The 16,122-nt window shown below is 45.8% G+C and overlaps 2 protein-coding genes across 2 annotated transcripts; one reads left to right on the top strand and one right to left on the bottom strand.

Annotated features, from left to right (window-relative positions):
• Positions 1–36: 36 nt before the first annotated feature.
• mfsd9 (major facilitator superfamily domain containing 9) lies at positions 37–6,378 on the bottom strand. Its single transcript, XM_030112655.1, has 6 exons — positions 6,250–6,378; positions 4,902–4,989; positions 3,567–3,610; positions 2,593–2,722; positions 1,704–1,913; positions 37–1,627 (listed from the first exon to the last, which is right to left on the bottom strand). Exons 1-6 carry the CDS (start codon positions 6,334–6,336, stop codon positions 765–767), a joined length of 1,422 nt encoding a protein of 473 aa, XP_029968515.1. The 5' UTR covers positions 6,337–6,378; the 3' UTR covers positions 37–764.
• Positions 6,373–14,704, top strand: tmem182a (transmembrane protein 182a). The gene is made up of 6 exons (XM_030112656.1): positions 6,373–6,444; positions 9,995–10,324; positions 11,385–11,505; positions 12,404–12,502; positions 12,599–12,736; positions 13,837–14,704. The coding sequence occupies exons 2-6, from the start codon at positions 10,166–10,168 to the stop codon at positions 14,061–14,063; spliced, it is 744 nt and encodes a 247-aa protein (XP_029968516.1). The 5' UTR covers positions 6,373–6,444; positions 9,995–10,165; the 3' UTR covers positions 14,064–14,704.
• The last annotated feature ends 1,418 nt before the right edge of the window (positions 14,705–16,122 follow it).

Below are 16,122 nucleotides of genomic sequence, written 5' to 3'. Positions count from 1 at the left end.
CAGGATTGAAAACAGACTCAAACATACAAACGGTTTTCTTTTATTAATTTTTTGGCATTTTAGAGAGCAGGTACTTTCATGATTTGGGTCACTACAGCAATAAAAACCCACATCTTTCATCTTTTCAAAGTGGAAATCCAGTCTATAAAAAAACCAAGCTGCTCGAAATAAAGTTGGAAAAAAAACCTCATTCAAAACGTTCCTCTCTTCAGAGGATATAAGAAAAAAAAAACCCCCACAAAAACTGGAGTGTACGTTCACTCCGACCACCCCTCGAATCTGCAGAATAACTGGCGCTGGCTGAGGTAAAATGGATGAGACTCGAGTGTCCATCCGGAAACAACCGTCCTGGTCGGGGAATCTAATCCCCCGTTAGATTAAATGTTCTTTCAGTGCAGAAGAAGTCCGTCATCTCCATGATTATTAGTGAAGCAGTAAAGTTATTGCAGAGGACCGTCCATCAGCAGGACATCAGACCATGTAGTGGTTACAGAAACGCTTTTGAAGCAGAGTGCTCGTGTTTTAGTCGTGTGCTTATGGCTGATCGAGCGACGGCGTTCAGGAAGCACACGGAACTCTGCAGGCGCTGAAAGCCGCTCTCGGTTTTCAGCTGAGCTTTCCCTGAGAGGAGGACTGCACTGCCCCCTTCGCCACGTGAGGCCTTCACATGGACGGCTTCGAAATGCTGGAACAGGAAACAGCGACGCCACCATGAGGCTGCCGGCCAATAAGAGCACTTGTTCCAGTGGAGGGTCCCTGTGGAGCTACTGTGACTTCAGGAGCGCCGCTGCTCGGTTCAGGCCCCTCCGGTCCCACTGGGGGATCCTGAGCAGCAGCACCGCCACGGCGGCGAGGGCCAGGACCACGCCCAGGCTGGGGGGGCCGCACGGGCTGAACTCCTGCATCAGGCCAGAGAGCAGCGGCGCCAGCACCCGGCCCACCGCCGTGACCGACTGCCCCGCCCCGATCAGCGTGCCGCTGGCCCGGACGCCGCCCCGCCGCAGCTCCAGGTCCGTGATGCACGTCCGGCCGATGGTGGTGGAAATGGCGAAGAAGGTGGAGGTGAGCAGCACCTGCCACACCGAGGGCGCGGCGGCGTACAGGAAGATGAGGGAGCAGGTGAGCAGCGTGGAGTGCAGCAGCAGCGCCGGCATGTTGTTCCCGTACAGCCGGGTGACGGGCCCCACCAGGAACCCCGCCAGGGCGCCCAGGGTGCTGCTGTAGCTGATCAGGTACCCCGTCACCTTGGGCCGGAGGGAGAAGCGCTCCTCCATGGCCAGGGAGAAGTTGCTGTAGTACAGCATGATGGCCACGGCCATCAGCAGCCGCACCAGGAACAGGTCCCACATGTCGGACGACGCCACCGCGTGGATCTTGGATCCCACGGAGGAGAGCTGGCTCCAGGCGGGCTGCAGCAGAGACCCCTCCCTCCGTCTGAGGCCGCCGCCGGGCCGCTCGGGACGTCCGGAGTCCGGATCGGTCTCCGCGGCGCGGCGGCAGTTCGTCCCCGAGCCGTTGAGCGCCGTCTTACTGAGGTGGTTGTCACGACAACCTCGACTCACGTCGTTGCTGTTGTTGTCATTGCTGCAGGACAGAGTCTCGCTCCAGGGCAGCATCCACACCAGCCCTGGAAACACCAACACAGAAGGAACCAATCAGGAGGAGGCCCGGCGGCGAGGCGGCGGGACCGGCACCCTCCTCACCAGCATTAACCAGGAAGATGGCGGCGCAGACGAAGGAGGAGGTGTAGAAGCCCCCCTCGTGCTCGGTCAGGTACCCCCCCACCACGGGGCCCAGGATGAAGCCCACGCTGGAGGCGGCGTTGAAGTGCCCCATCACCAGGGGGCGCTCCGACTCCGACACCAGGTCGGACAGCAGGGCCCTGCAGATAGACAGGGAGTGTTTGAACAGCCCTGGAACAGAAAACACGTGGTGAGTGAGGGAGTGGCCGACCGCCGCAGATAAAGGAGGGCAGCTGTGTGAGGGGGGCGGGGCAACAGGACGCCTCCGACTGAAGGATCAGGCCGGGCGGGGTGGGCGGTGGAGCTAAGTTACTGGGAGTTGGACTCTGGGACGTGCAGGAGAGGAAAACAAAGTCGCAGTAGTATTTAAATGTTGATTCATGAGAATAATAGAAATCCAGAGTATTGCGGATCTGAATGAGGATGGTGGAGTAAAATGAAGCAGTGATGACTGATGGGATGAGTTCAGTCAACATGTCAGTTTGATTACATTCTGCTGATATGATCAAGACTGATCCGACTTTAAACAACAGTAAAGAAAACGGGATTGTGTTTCTATTCACACAAACTGGAAGAAAGAAGCAAAAAATACTGAGTTTGTTTCTAAACTCTGGTTATTATTGTTGCTTAGTGATAATATTAATTGATTTGTTTGGTATCGTGGATATTGATAAAGAGCAGACACACGAAGCCATGAAATGAGCGAGAGTGAATAACGAGTAAAATGCTGGAAAAATATTCCAATTTTTGGTACAAAGGAAAGAACACAGACGAGCAGGGCCAGGAGAATCTGGACCAGGACTAAGACGAGGACCAGGAGACCCCCCCCCCCCCCGTGTGTGTAACTCACCCACAGGGATGCGTGCCAGGACGAACAGGGCGATGCTGGAGGACATCCCCAGGAGGCCGTAGCCCAGAGCGCTGAGCAGCAGGCAGGCCAGCAGCGACTGGCGCCGCCCCACCACGTCACTCCAGCTGCCCTGCCGATCACACACAACCAGGGAGGCTTCAGGAGACACACTTGGGCTGGAGGCTGGACGTAACCGCTGTCCAGCCTCTAACTCGGGAGACGCTACAGTCCTCCATCAGGGCTTCGACTGACTGTCCTGAAGATCAGATGACTGAAAATGATCAAATCCCACAACTCTGAGGACCGGGCAGCTCAAGCTGTCCCACTAGCCTTTATTAGATTCTCGCTCTCTCCCACACATACGTGCACACTGCAAATCTGATGAAATAATGACGTTAGAAGCAATCGAGTTTGCTGTGTTCTGAATGTTGCTTCGTGGGATTAGCACAGTCGCACGGCTGTTCACACATCCCCGCACTCATCAGGATCCGGCCGGTCTGCACACAGGACCCAACAGACGAGCCCTTATCTGGCTAATCTGTCGCATGACCCCTGAGAATTCAACCAATTCCAGGAGCTCGGTCGGTGAGGGGCCAGCGGACAACGTCACGGTCAGACTGGGCTTTTTCGGCAGCGGTTTTGAAAAACAAAGGATTTTATTTTTTAGAAGTGTCGGCCGGCAGCTCGTCTCTTCACCAAACAAAGTCTCCAGTGTCTTTTCAAGGGTGCTGTCTGTCAGCGGTTATGAAGCGGATCAATTCCTGAACAGACTGGTGAATGTGACTGGCAGCGGTTTGTCTCTGAGAAAATGTGTGTGTGTGTGTGTGTGTGTGTAAACTGGGCTGCGTTGCATGACCACAATCAGCCTAAAACTGCCAGTGTTCATTGTTTTGATGGAATGCGGCCGTTCACAAACGGCGTGTCTTCTTGAGCAGCAGGGACGGACGAAGACCGACAGACAAAGTCATACTCACAACCACTGTGCTTGAGAAGAGCTGCAGGATGCCATAAGTCGATCCTGCAAGAGGAAACCCTGTTTAGGTTCATGTTCTGAATGCAGCGGACAGAAAACACCAAGAAACGATGATGGACTGGAGCCCAGATCACTTTGGATGAAAGCAGAAAACGGTGGATCAATAACCCGTCCTTCACAGCACGACAGAGAGACAGGAACAGTCTCATCTAACGCCAGCATAGAGCTACTAGTTACCGATGGTGTGTGATATTGAACTGTGAGAAGAAAACCTGTGATTGCACAGGGAGAAAATGCAAACTCAGCACCTTGAACCTTGACCTTAAGCTGAACCCTGCTAAGTCATATACTCTTGCAAATCAATGATAGGTTCCTTCAGGTGATAACTGCCACTGTGTTCGCTGCTTATTTACAATCTAATATGATCCAGTTCAACCGGTCGGTCATAAACTCTGCTCTTATACAGACGGGACTGTACGAGATTAAAACTTAATTAAACACTGTGTATCCACTGGACTGATGACTGTTCAGTGGTTTCTGTTTGGGAGTTCAGTATCGGACTTCCAGGTGAGAGGCGATCAGAAAGATGAAGACCAGAGAGTGTGTGTGTGTGTGTGTGTGTGTGTGTGTGTGTGTGTGTGTGTGTGTGTGTGTGTGTGTGTGTGGGGGGGGGGGGGGGGGGGGGGCAGTTTCCTCTGCTGGTTGGAGGAGTTAGGAGCAGTTGGATCTTTCATACAGGCCTGATAAGTCTTTGAGGAAACCACTTGTCTACAGCAGTGCAGTTTAAATACCACACTCAGATGCAGAGAGTGAGCATATCCTCACAGGTATTACTGTTATTAATATCATATTGTTATTATTACAGCTACAAAGTCACTGGAATTAAAACAAATCACAATAAACCAACATTGAGTTGAACTTTAGTATAGTTTTACAGGATATTATATGATAGATGGACAGATAGATTGGAGTGCTTTTGGATTAAAGTGTCTAAAACCAAACAGTGAGCAGTAATGGTTGACACAGTGATGGGTGTGTCACTGTCTTTCCCCACGGTGTCTGTAATGAACATACTCCAAACCAGATCCAGAGTGGGAGCGGCAGAAGAGACAAACTACACGAACAAACAAGATGAAGACATTTCAATTGTCTGGTTTATGTTTTTCCAGCAGTGTGCGTAGTTGAAAAGGGTTAAGAGGCACGCCCCTGTGAGACCAGGAAGCTCTTTGTTTATTAGACATATTGGGTAGTGGTTTTACTGGTTGATCTTGATGTCTTTGACATTTTGTCACTTCTTCTCATAAATAAAGTGATAAAATAAAATGACGCAGCTTACCCACAATGCCAGCCACGGTGGGACTGGCCCCGAGCGCCTTCACATGGTGGCTGAGCAGCGGGACGATCATGCTCACTCCGAACAGGTCCTGCACAGAACACATGACGGGAGCGTAAATGACCAGCAGGACCGAGCAAAATCTCACTTTTAAGAATAAATCAGCGCTCAGCAGAAGCTGTGTGAGAAGATAAACCAAGGAGCCGCTGCTCATGCTGTTTGTGCACATTGCTCAGATGAACTCCTGCCAAACACTTGATTGAAGCCACACAGCAAGTCATACAGTGTTCCACCACAGTCCATTAGAGATCAGTGGATCTTCAAGGGTACTAATGTCCCAGCATAGGAGAAAAACACAACAAACAGAAAGCTGATTGGATTTTTTTAGATGTTTCAATCATTCGACCTGCTCTGCAGACAACAAGTCAGCTCTTATCTTTCATACAGTATTTCAAACCACACATGCTCCCATCAACCAAATCTGGTTTATCAATTATCCCTTAAGATCTAATTAATAAAGATAACTTCGTTGTGATTGGATCAGTTTTATTAATTCAACAATCATTTATAAATATTAACATTTTAAAAGTGTCAAAGCTTCTAATGTCTGGAAAGTATAAGTCCTGTGAGAAAGAGGAAAGATTACAAAAACTAAACTATATTTTTGAATTTACTTCAGCCTTGCAAGGTGCTTTCTTCAATGCTTTCAGCAGGTCTGTGACATTTGATGATACAAAGAGAATTAAAATCTGTGAATACATAGAAAAGACTGAACTGGTGTGAGCAGTGTGTGAGTGGCACAGGGCTGAAGAGGATAATGAAGGCTATTTAAGGATATGCATCTTCCAGAAATGAAAATATGAAAATAGGCAATGTCCTTGTTTTTGTTGTGTTACAATTCAAGTTCTATACCTGAAACCATCAGTGTCCTGCAAATACCAATCAAGCCATCACACTTCACTGAAGAAGCACTTTTCATACAAACACAACGTGCTACTAAAAACAGAAACAATACACCCTTTACCCACCCACACACACACACACACACACACACACACACACACACACACACACACACACAGATGAAAAGTCAGTCTGTCAATAAAAACACATCATAGAAAACATTTCAAAGCAATAAATGGATAAACTGAATGAATACATATATAGACAACTACACATTAATAACACCTCAATCATAAGGAGGACCCGTCCAGTGTAAATGTGAAGAGGGATGCTGATTTGTGTTTTTAAAGCATGTGACAGTGTGTTTTTTGTCTAATATGAGGACGTGTTGCTCCATCCCTGTGATGACAGCCTGTCTACAGAACAGCAAGCAGCTTCAGTCACTCACCATGAAGCCCACCACATACACACATTGTATGATGGTCGTGCGTCCTCGGGGCGTCCGGATGGAGGGGCTACATGTGTGTTTGCTCATCCTCCCGCTGCGGCAGCCCGGTTCCAGTCCGGGCGGAAGCGCTGCTCCGCTCTACTGTCCATGATCCACTCCGGAAAAACAAATATCCAGCGGTGGACGCGTACCGGGGTGTGTGCTCACACGCACTGCATTTAATATCTCCTTCCTGTCCTAAAGGAGCCATAAATGAAGAATTTGATATGAAAAATCAAACTTTGCGCCTATCAATGACTCGGACTCGGATTTAGTTTGATTTATTGGGCGTCGAGCACCGTGCTGTTTGTCCGAACACCCCCCTGTCTGAAACCGGAGATGGTTTCGCCCATGACGTCACTGACTGGACTGATTATCTAATGTTCAAAACCACGTTACTTTACAATGTGATGTTTTCACAACAAAACAAAAAAATGTTCTAAAAAAAACCTCTAGATGCCTCTTTTTTTTTCTTTATGTTTTGACACGTTTATTTTTTCAGGTGAGCAAATCACAGGTTTTCAGTGGTCTCATGTTCTTACAGTTGTTATTTTTTTTATCGTCACTGTTCAAAAATTAAATCGTGACTTTTTTTCACCAGTGGCCTCAGTTTAAAAATCATATTACTTGAAATTGTTGTTACTTTTCTGCCACCTTCTGGAGAGAATTGAGCATTACATCAACTGCACGAGTTGATTTGAATTTGAATCTACACTTTTTTCCAACTTATTTTTAAAGTGTTGTAGCTTGCTAAAGTCAGTAGAATTTAACAAACATATCAAAAGCCACAGTCATTTATTTATTTATTGATTTCTCCCTTAATATTCTATTTTAATGAGATAGCAGTCATCCTGTAGAACATCAGTCCTGTTCCATGACTGGGGTTAGCAAACTAAAGAGCTAAACACACGCATTTGTGGTATTTTGAGAGGTCTAAAGCCATTTTTGTGCCAATTTATGTATTCCAAATTCAAAAAGCTGCATCAGTTACAAAACTTAGCATAGAATTTGCATTAATGCATTGATCAATTTACTGTAACAACGGAAATGTTTATTGTCCAGCTTGAATCACATATATCTAATTTTTTTGAAAAATTGGGTGAATTCAAGTAGACTGGTAGTAGAGCTTCTGGTTCTGGTATGTACTGAGACACTATTTTTAATTCAAACCCTTTAACCATTCATGGATTCATTCAGATTTACCCTTTGAGGATGGGGGCACAGGAGCGTGTTAGTGTTTCAGTTTTGTGTGTGATCAGTTTAGCCATTGGATTTAGGATGTTTTTTTGACAGAAAAGTGTAAAAAAAATATTAATAACAGGGTTAATAACAGCAGCATTGGAACACTGAGTGCAATCACGATGAAGGGATGAGTTTGATGGTTACAGAGCTGGATGGACAGTTTCTGAGAAAAAAAATTAAGAAATCAAACTATTGACAGCAAAGCAGAAACATAGCGGCAACTGACAAAAGTTTTTGATTCGTCACATCAGATCCTTCAGTTCCGAGGTCACTTTGTTGCGCTGGTCGACACAGCTCAACTCAGCAATTTCTTTCTTCAATATTCAATGAATGAACTGTTGAATCAGGTTCTGATGGAATCACACACACACACACTGGGATGTATTCTCATTACCTAACAAAGACTCAACATGAACTAATCAACTCATTTATTGAAGAGGTCACTGATGGGGCAGTGAAGTCTGCAGGAACAAAACAAACAGAAAACACGTCATTTTATCCTCAGACTCCTTGTGATTGATCATGTTTTGGAGCCTGTCCTGCTCCCTGCCATGACAGAAAGGTGTTCATACATTCGCATAAACAGGATGACTCAAATCCAGCATGCAGACCATGATACATATTTATTTATTGATTAATTTCAGATAAACCTGAATGAAGAAAAAGTAAATGATAAGAATGACAGATGTCCTTAGAATAAACACCTTAAGTGACATTTAATTCAGTATTTTGTCCACTTTCTCAGTCTGGCTCTGTTTCCTCTTCACCTGCCGTAGTTGAGCTAAGCTAACTACGATGCTAACAGCTGTTAGCCAGGCACTGGACGAACGGACACAAAAAAGGTATTTATGGGCTTATCTCACTTTGTAAACGATAGGGATAGGGTGTGGGTTCAAAATCTTTGGAGTATTCTTTTAAAGGTGCCTTAAGGAGTTCGCACGTTTTATGCGAAACAGCGCCTCCTGCAGGCCTTGGGTGTAATGCAGCTTAGTGAAAAACTCGTCCCTGTGCCTCGCATGCACGGAAGAGGGGGACTTCGTCTTCGCTCGTTTAGAAGCGCTCAAGTAAGATTTAAGTTTCTTTTCCCTGGTGGAGTCTGTGCTGGAGTTGTGGCAGTGCTAGAAGCCAGTCTTTTCTTACTTCCTGGAAGCTCCTGCTCAGTTGTTGCTCACTAAGCATCTGGCGGAGTAATGGCGGACAAATCGAAACTCAAGGAGCCGGAGCGCGCATTACGTCATTCCTTTCAAATTTTCCCCCAAAAAATGCTGGTGCCGGACCGGCACTGCAACTTTCAAGTGACAATTTAGCGCTGCTAGAGGTACTTGTAATGAATATGTCAGGGCACATTGTACACATCATTAAAAATGTGTAACATATTTGTGGTGGAAAATAAGTATTTTTAAGGTTGTAAAACTCCTTAATGCACCTTTAAAAGCTGTAATTTTTTTTTTTTTAATGATCAAAGTAAAAAATAAAATTAATGAAACAGGAGCCCTTATGGATGCATATGTAATTTTTTGTTTTGTTGCTGTAAATAATCCCTCCATGCGCCCAGCCATTGGGCGAACTCAGAGACACAACCTCACTTAAAGCATGACCACTTCCAGGCAACTTGTGAAAACTGAGAAGATTTATTTTTTTATATAAATGTAGATCTCTTTGCATTAATCAGGTGATAATTACTTATAAAAAGATCAGCAAACACACACACACACACTGGCAGTGAGTGTGTGGATGGTGCCTGTGGTCGCATGAGTGTGTAAATTAGCCGACGTCCACATGATAGTTCACTGCCAAATGTTCCTCTGAGACGCTAACACTCCCAGAGTTTCCCCGACACAGATCCACCATGAAACTGGACTGAAAGAAAAACCGAAACAGATTGAAATGACACACAGAACTAAAGACATGTATGAAAACCATCAGAGTTCACGAGTAAAAAGCCTCAATGACAAGCCTCATTGTTGGTTTCATGTTTTTAAATAAAACACTTTCAGAATGAAATGTAGTTGACGGATGGAGGCGTTTGAAGGGGGTTTTCTGAGCTGGTCTGAGGGTTAAAGTCTGGTACATGTGCAGTGTGCTCCTCAGCAGCAGGCTGAGATGATGGCACAGTGTGGATCTGTTGACGTGGTGGGTCAGGGGTTCGGTGGATCCTCCTGAGCGGCGCTCTGCTGCTCTGCTGTCCTTTCAGTCTCAGCCTGCCTGACATTCCCGTGCAGACGCCGGGTGTCTAGTTGCCACCGGTTATTTCTGCGTTGATCCCCTCCCTTCACACTCCCCACATGCTCCACACATTCAGGTCCACGGTGGGCTGGAGTGGAGCAGCCGCCTTCAATCGGACACCAAAAATAGCCGCGGGTGTGGTGGGGGGGGAGGGGGCTGGGCCGCCTGCAGACCTCCAGTGGAGGGGGGAGTCCAGAGGAGTCATGTGGGCCACTTTGTCCTCCCATAACACCGACAGAGAGTCGTGAGAAGAGCCGAGGTTCAGCGAGCCAACAGAACCCTGCTGCACAGAGCCAGAGCCAGGTTCCCGGTGGACAGTACCCGGCGTGAGAGGCGGCTGTTCCTCACAGGTTCATGGTGTGACTGAGCCGGGGCATCCAGGAGCCAAGAGACTGGTGGACCGTGGGCCATGAAGCTCAGCGTGGCACTGTTTTTCGCAGGGCTCTTTGGGGCTCTGGCGGCTGTGTTCGTCCTCCTCTCCTTCGGGACGGATTACTGGCTGCTGGCCTCAGAGAGCTGCCTCCCAAACCCCACCGACCCCGCTGGCCCGGGTGGGGTCACCATTGAGGTGGGTGTCGGACTTAAACCTGAACAGACTGCCACATACTGCCTGATCATGTGGGTGTTCATGAGGTGAAATAGTCATTCCAGTTGTTCAAGCTGTTGACTCAAATCAGTAATCTGATCACTTTATTCTGTTTAAGCTATAAATAGTGTGTCATGCTGCTGCAATTCCTACACTCCCAAACTCTGATATCAAGTATCATTTATGATCAGAGGGAAGATGGTGGGGTTTCAAAATAGACACAAAGCTGCTTGTTCTCTTCTGGGATCTGATCAGTTGCTTCAATCAGTCTTTCAGTAGATGATCTGCAGAGCGGGGCGCCATCCCTGCAGGACCCGGCCCGGTAATCAGACTCTCCATAATGCAGTGTGTGTGCAGCTATGCAGCGATTGAGACGTAGTATAAGACCATGTGACCCAATGTCAAAAATACAAACAGCACAACTCACAGCGGAATGACACCATATTAAATATCACCTGCTAGAACATACTTGTGTGAGTGGGCAGTGATCCAGAGGCCGGGGTGTGATGGCTCCACTATAAAACCACCGTACTACCATCTATATTCAGAGAGCGAAGCAATGCCATCACTGTCTCGCCACTCACTCAAGTCTGCTTTACAGCACTGTGGTGGAAATGGAGCCAGAGCTTTGTTGTGTAGCGATCAGTTCAGATTTAAAGGCCCGGGGTCGGGTTCCTGGTAGAACTGGTGAATGTGACAGATCATGGAAACGCTGGCTGAGGCTCCTGAAGCGAGATTCCAGCCCGTTCCAGATCCTGACCGTTCTGCTTCGGTTTCTCTCATGGCTGCTTTTAGAGCCATTCAGGGTTTTATCTGCATGTGGCTGCAGGACGAGAACGTCCTCGACCCGCGTGCTAAACTAGACCAGCCTGAGGTGAAGGGTGCCCTCTCAGCTCGACCTTTGACCTGAATCAACAGCTGCTCCGTGACACTGGGGCGGCGCGCCGTACACCTGCCTCTCGCCGTCTTCAATCACCTCATGAAGTCGTCACGTGCATGAAAGGAAAAGATGGACTAAAACCTTATTGTGTGGTTGTTTCAGCGCGGAGACGGGCTGGAGGAGGCCGGCGGCGGCGTGACGCTGTACCATGAAGGCTTCTTCTGGAGGTGCTCGTTCGAAGGCGACACGGCTGATGAAAACCTCCTGTGGAAGCTGTGGTTCAGTGAGTCTGACCCTGCTGTGCAGATCGCTGCATGCTAACAGTTATCCCCACATTCTGTCTGCTGTCCAGCAGTCAGGGTCTGAAAACAAGTAAAGAAATGATGTGGAGGCGAATCACCTTCGTCTAGAATCACCATTTAGCCTAAACTGCTCCTCCTTTATTAGCATTTCAACTACTCCAAATGGATTTCAGCTAAACCAGCTTTTAAAACGTTTCTATTCTCTGTTTTCTGAACTTAATGTCTGGCTAAAGCAGGAAGCTTCCTTCGGTCCAGAGCTCTGCTGCTCCACATAATAACCACACAAATAAACAAGAGTGCCGCTCAATAAATATCAGGAACGGCGTGACGGTTCCAAGGCTGCGCCATGTGATGTTATGGCGGCTCGCCGTCAGGCGGCTGTGTGTCATCCGGCCTCTGATGGCGTCTTTGAATGGTGGCTCATTGTCAGGAACAGCCTCCAGAGACGAGCAGACCTTGTGAGGCTCCGAGGAATTTCACATGCTGGAAGAGGAAAGCGCAGAGGAGAGAATGTCGTGATATAAAAAAAAAACACACTTCAGAGAACAAGTGCACGATTGTCATGCTGTAGTCACATCATTTGATTCAGAGACTCACCAACAGTGAAAGTATAGATCCAAGAAAAGTGATGAAAACACAGTTGTTAAGTTCAACATGTGAATTCTTGACTTCATTGCACCAAAGTTTGGCAGCATTTGGGTTCTTTTTTTTTTTTTTTTTTAATAAAACCACACCAATATATGATTTACATAGTAGGCCTATTTAGAAATACCTTCATCATTTCAAGTGTTCATTGTTTAAAACATATAGATACATTCTAACTCTGGACTATTTCACACCTTCATCTGAATATCATCATTTCATCCTTTGTTTCTGCAGCAAATCAGCCTCACTCCAAAGAGTGCATGCCCGCCTACCTCTTCCCGTTTCCCGTTTCCCACCAAACCCACAACAGCACCGAGTACGACTCTGCCATCAGTGAGTATTCGTTCATTCATTCATTCATTCAGTCAGTCAGTGAATCTGTTTCCACGGTGCAGCAGAGCTGTTGCTCAGCAGGGAAACCTTGTTCAGTTTACAGAGGCTTCTGGAGCGTCTTCATGCTCATTGGAGTGGTGGCCGTGGCGCTCGCCGGGTTCTTCATCATCTGTGCTGCTCCTTTCGCCAGCCACCGTCTGTACAAAGCAGGAGGGGGTCTCTTCCTGACCGCCGGTGAGCAACATCCATTAAAGAAATAAGTAAATCTGTTTAATTCAGTTCAGTTCAGTTCCGTTCACATAGAGCCAGTCACAGCACAACATTCAGCTTTCCATCTTACAGGTTGAACAGTTTTTTTAATCAGTGAGTTGTGCTGCAGTGATTGTACATCAGGGACGGTCAGTGAAGGCCTCATCTGACGTGATACACTGTAGAAAAACAACAAAATTATCAAATCAAAGAAATGTCTACATATAGCAATGTTTGCTAGAAATGTAATTCACACTGCCCAAACAGAAAATATGACATTATCTGTTTCCTGAACAAAAATGACACCAAAAAATAAAGTAAAAGCAAAGTGAAGCAGGTATCACATACATCAGATGCAGGTATTGTGTTTTTTTTTTTTTCTGTTGTTTGCCTCAGACTCATTTACACATTTTTCAGTCATGTTGTCACTCTCCAAACAGTAGTCAATGTGTTTTCATTAAACAACATCCCACAGCCTGGACTCAATGGGTGCAAACAGTTTCTAACTGGGCATCAATCAAAACAGCTGATCCATTGATCTAAAGGGCCCAGACCCCGCGGGTGCAGGAGGTTCCTTAATCCCGGGATCCTACCGTGTGGAACCAGCTCACCTCTCTCCTTATACATGAAATGTACTGTATGTTGATACAAGAAACTGTCTGTCCTCTCTCCTCCTCTTTCTGTCCCCTCACCCCAACCGGAATAGCAGAAAGCCGCCATCTCTGAGCCTGGTTCTGCAAAGGTTTCTTCCTGTTAAAAGGGAGTTTTTCCTTTCAACAGTCACTGATGCTTGCTCGTGTGGATCTGTTGGGTTTGCTCTGTAAAAGTGTAGAAATGACTATGTTGGAATTGGTACTTCATAAATAAAGCTGAACTGAATTGAAATGAATGAAAACACAAATCTCATAGGAAGCAGTTCTGAGCACTCAGGTTTTCCTCATTTACAGTCATAAACTGTTTGACGTGTTAAAGCTCTGTGTGACTGACTGTGTGCTTCAGTGTGAGCAGCTCCAGATGACAGTCGAGTGCAGCGAGGCTGGTCTGGGTGGATTTCCTGAGTGTGACCGTGTCTCCTGCTCCTCCAGGTCTCTTCCTGCTGTGCGTGGTGGTCATGTACGTGCTGTGGCTGCAGGTGCTGGACGTGGTGAACGTCTACATCGAGCACCAGCGCTCCACCCTCTGTCCCAACTTCCAGCTGTCCTTCAGCTACGGCCTGTCCTTCATGTTCGCCCCCGTCGGCATCTTCTTCTGCCTGCTGGCCGGCCTCCTCTTCCTCCTGATCGGCCGGACCATCCGGATTCACTACAACTGACCCCAGCCTGCAGTCGCTGTCTGCATTCTGCCAGGTGACAGCGGGACTGCAGGCCGTTTGGCAGCTCCGTGGTGAAAACCATCCGCCAAGCTGGAACCACTCAGATGACTCTGACAGACTGATTAGACCTGTGGTACTCGTTTTGATTTAAATCTGGCACATCAAGCTTAATCTAAATCTCAAACTGTATTGAGAATGTTCCTCAGTAACAAGGGACATTTCAACCAACAGTGTGGCTTATTTCAGTATTTTAAAGAGTGTGGTTGCCTGTGGTGGTGCTTTGGAACAGCTGTATTCTGGGTGCACAAAACAACTATATGAATGTTAAAAATGATCACTTTATGACTTATTTTAATCAAATTATATATATATGATTAAAAAGTCTCTTCTGTATTACTGTTAATGTACATATTGTGAGAATGTGCAGTTTTCAGGTCCTTTAGTTGCAGTTTGACTGAATGAGTCACGTCTTCTGTTCATTATGTTTGATTTTTCATGTCTGAAGTTTGACTGTTCAGTCCATCTTCTCCTGAAGTTGTGAGGTGAGAATCTGAAAAAAGACGTGTTTTTTTAGTGGCGTTTGCAATACGAATGTAAAAGTGGAAGCTTTACTGTACAGAATAAATTCATTTGACACTGGAGCAACTCCACTGATCTTTCTCTCTGTTACTTTAAAACCAACCACAGCTGAAAACAAGCTGCTGTACATTCCTATAGTGTAGGAATGCAGGTACGTCCTGTGCTTTTGAATCCATGAATGAAATGAAAATTAACCCTTTATTGGACAAATTACTGTACAAGGTCTTTTTTCCCCTCAAGTTTCTTTAAAATGATCTTTTATAACTTATTAACAATAAACTGATATTCTGAATATACATTTTAAAGGCAGAGAACCTGCGACAGTTGGAATGTGAAATCTTTTTTAGGACGCAATGTGGGAATTTTTTTCCTGTTCAGGGAGTTTTTTTTTTCACAGCAATAACTTGTGAAATACAATTTTTGGTCTGTTTGCATTTGATCTTCCCTTTATTGAATTGTTGTACACGCAATACTCTTCAGCCTTTATATTAAAAAAAAAATATCTGCAAAGTTTTCAACATTTTAAAACCAACTATACTTACAGTTGACACTAGTTTTATTTTGTTCTGGGGGAAATTGATTATTATACTGAGGACAACAGCAGGAATGTGTCAATAAAAGAAATGCTTGGCAGAAATAAATTATCACTGACAAAACTAAACTCGTGGTATTTGGGAACGAATGAATTCAAATGAATTTTAATGTAATAAAACAGATAGGTGGAAATGCCATTATAGCAAGTCATAAAATCATCATGAAATCTTGGTGTCTTACTGGATAAAAAATAACCTGGAAATGTCTTGTACTTGATCAAGGTTATTTATTTTAAGAATAAGTCACAAAATGTAATATTTGGAAAGTGCCTGGCTGAGCGACCTGCTGTCTGTGTGTGTGCACGTGCTCATTCAGGAAGGGGACACGCCAGTGAGCAGACACACAGCGATAACACCCCGAACCACCAATTAGTGAGGAAACCGAGGAAAGAGCGAGAAAACAGCCGAAACGAACCGTCAGACTGCAGACAAACATCACGAAGCGGTGAGATCATGTTTAATAATGACCATGACGGCGTCTTCTTTAGAGGCTAAAGCTAACTGCTAGCTGCTAACTTTAACATCAGTTACAACAGTAACAAAACACGAGTTACATGAAAACGCATTTATGATTAAATTGTAAGTTTTTATTTTTATAATGCCTCATCCACTCTGTCTTGCCATGTAAAGTTTTGTAATTGAATGCAGGATTTTCATCTTTGTTACTTTAAATATTAATTTAAAATCCAGGAGGAAAAAAACCGAATTGATCTCCATTACACATACAAGAAATTCCGTCATCAAAACCTTTGTTTTGGTGAAAATATTTCTTGTTTTAACCTTCAGATATCTCCTTTTATTTGGATTTAATTTCAGGACATAATGGACTCTATGCACAACTTCACCACGTCCTGAACTTCAGGAGGCTCCTTGTTTCCTGTCTTTCA

Source organism: Salarias fasciatus, chromosome 16 (assembly GCF_902148845.1).
Source record: "Salarias fasciatus chromosome 16, fSalaFa1.1, whole genome shotgun sequence".
NCBI classification, from domain to species: domain Eukaryota; kingdom Metazoa; phylum Chordata; class Actinopteri; order Blenniiformes; family Blenniidae; genus Salarias; species Salarias fasciatus.
The sequence above is the reverse complement of the archived record's forward strand: the minus strand, read 5'-3'. Positions and strand labels throughout refer to the sequence as shown.

Bases quoted from the DNA above. Each gene is read 5' to 3' on its own strand.
- mfsd9 (XM_030112655.1), bottom strand. From the start codon at position 6,336: ATGAGCAAACACACATGTAGCCCCTCCATCCGGACGCCCCGAGGACGC. The intron at 4,990-6,249 runs GTGAGTGACTGA...TGTTCTGTGCAG, and splicing joins TGTATGTGGTGGGCTTCATG to GACCTGTTCGGAGTGAGCAT. The intron at 3,611-4,901 runs GTAAGCTGCGTC...TTCCTCTTGCAG, and splicing joins CACCGTGGCTGGCATTGTGG to GATCGACTTATGGCATCCTG.
- tmem182a (XM_030112656.1), top strand. From the start codon at position 10,166: ATGAAGCTCAGCGTGGCACTGTTTTTCGCAGGGCTCTTTGGGGCTCTG. The intron at 11,506-12,403 runs GTGAGTCTGACC...TTGTTTCTGCAG, and splicing joins CCTGTGGAAGCTGTGGTTCA to CAAATCAGCCTCACTCCAAA. The intron at 12,503-12,598 runs GTGAGTATTCGT...AACCTTGTTCAG, and splicing joins CGAGTACGACTCTGCCATCA to TTTACAGAGGCTTCTGGAGC.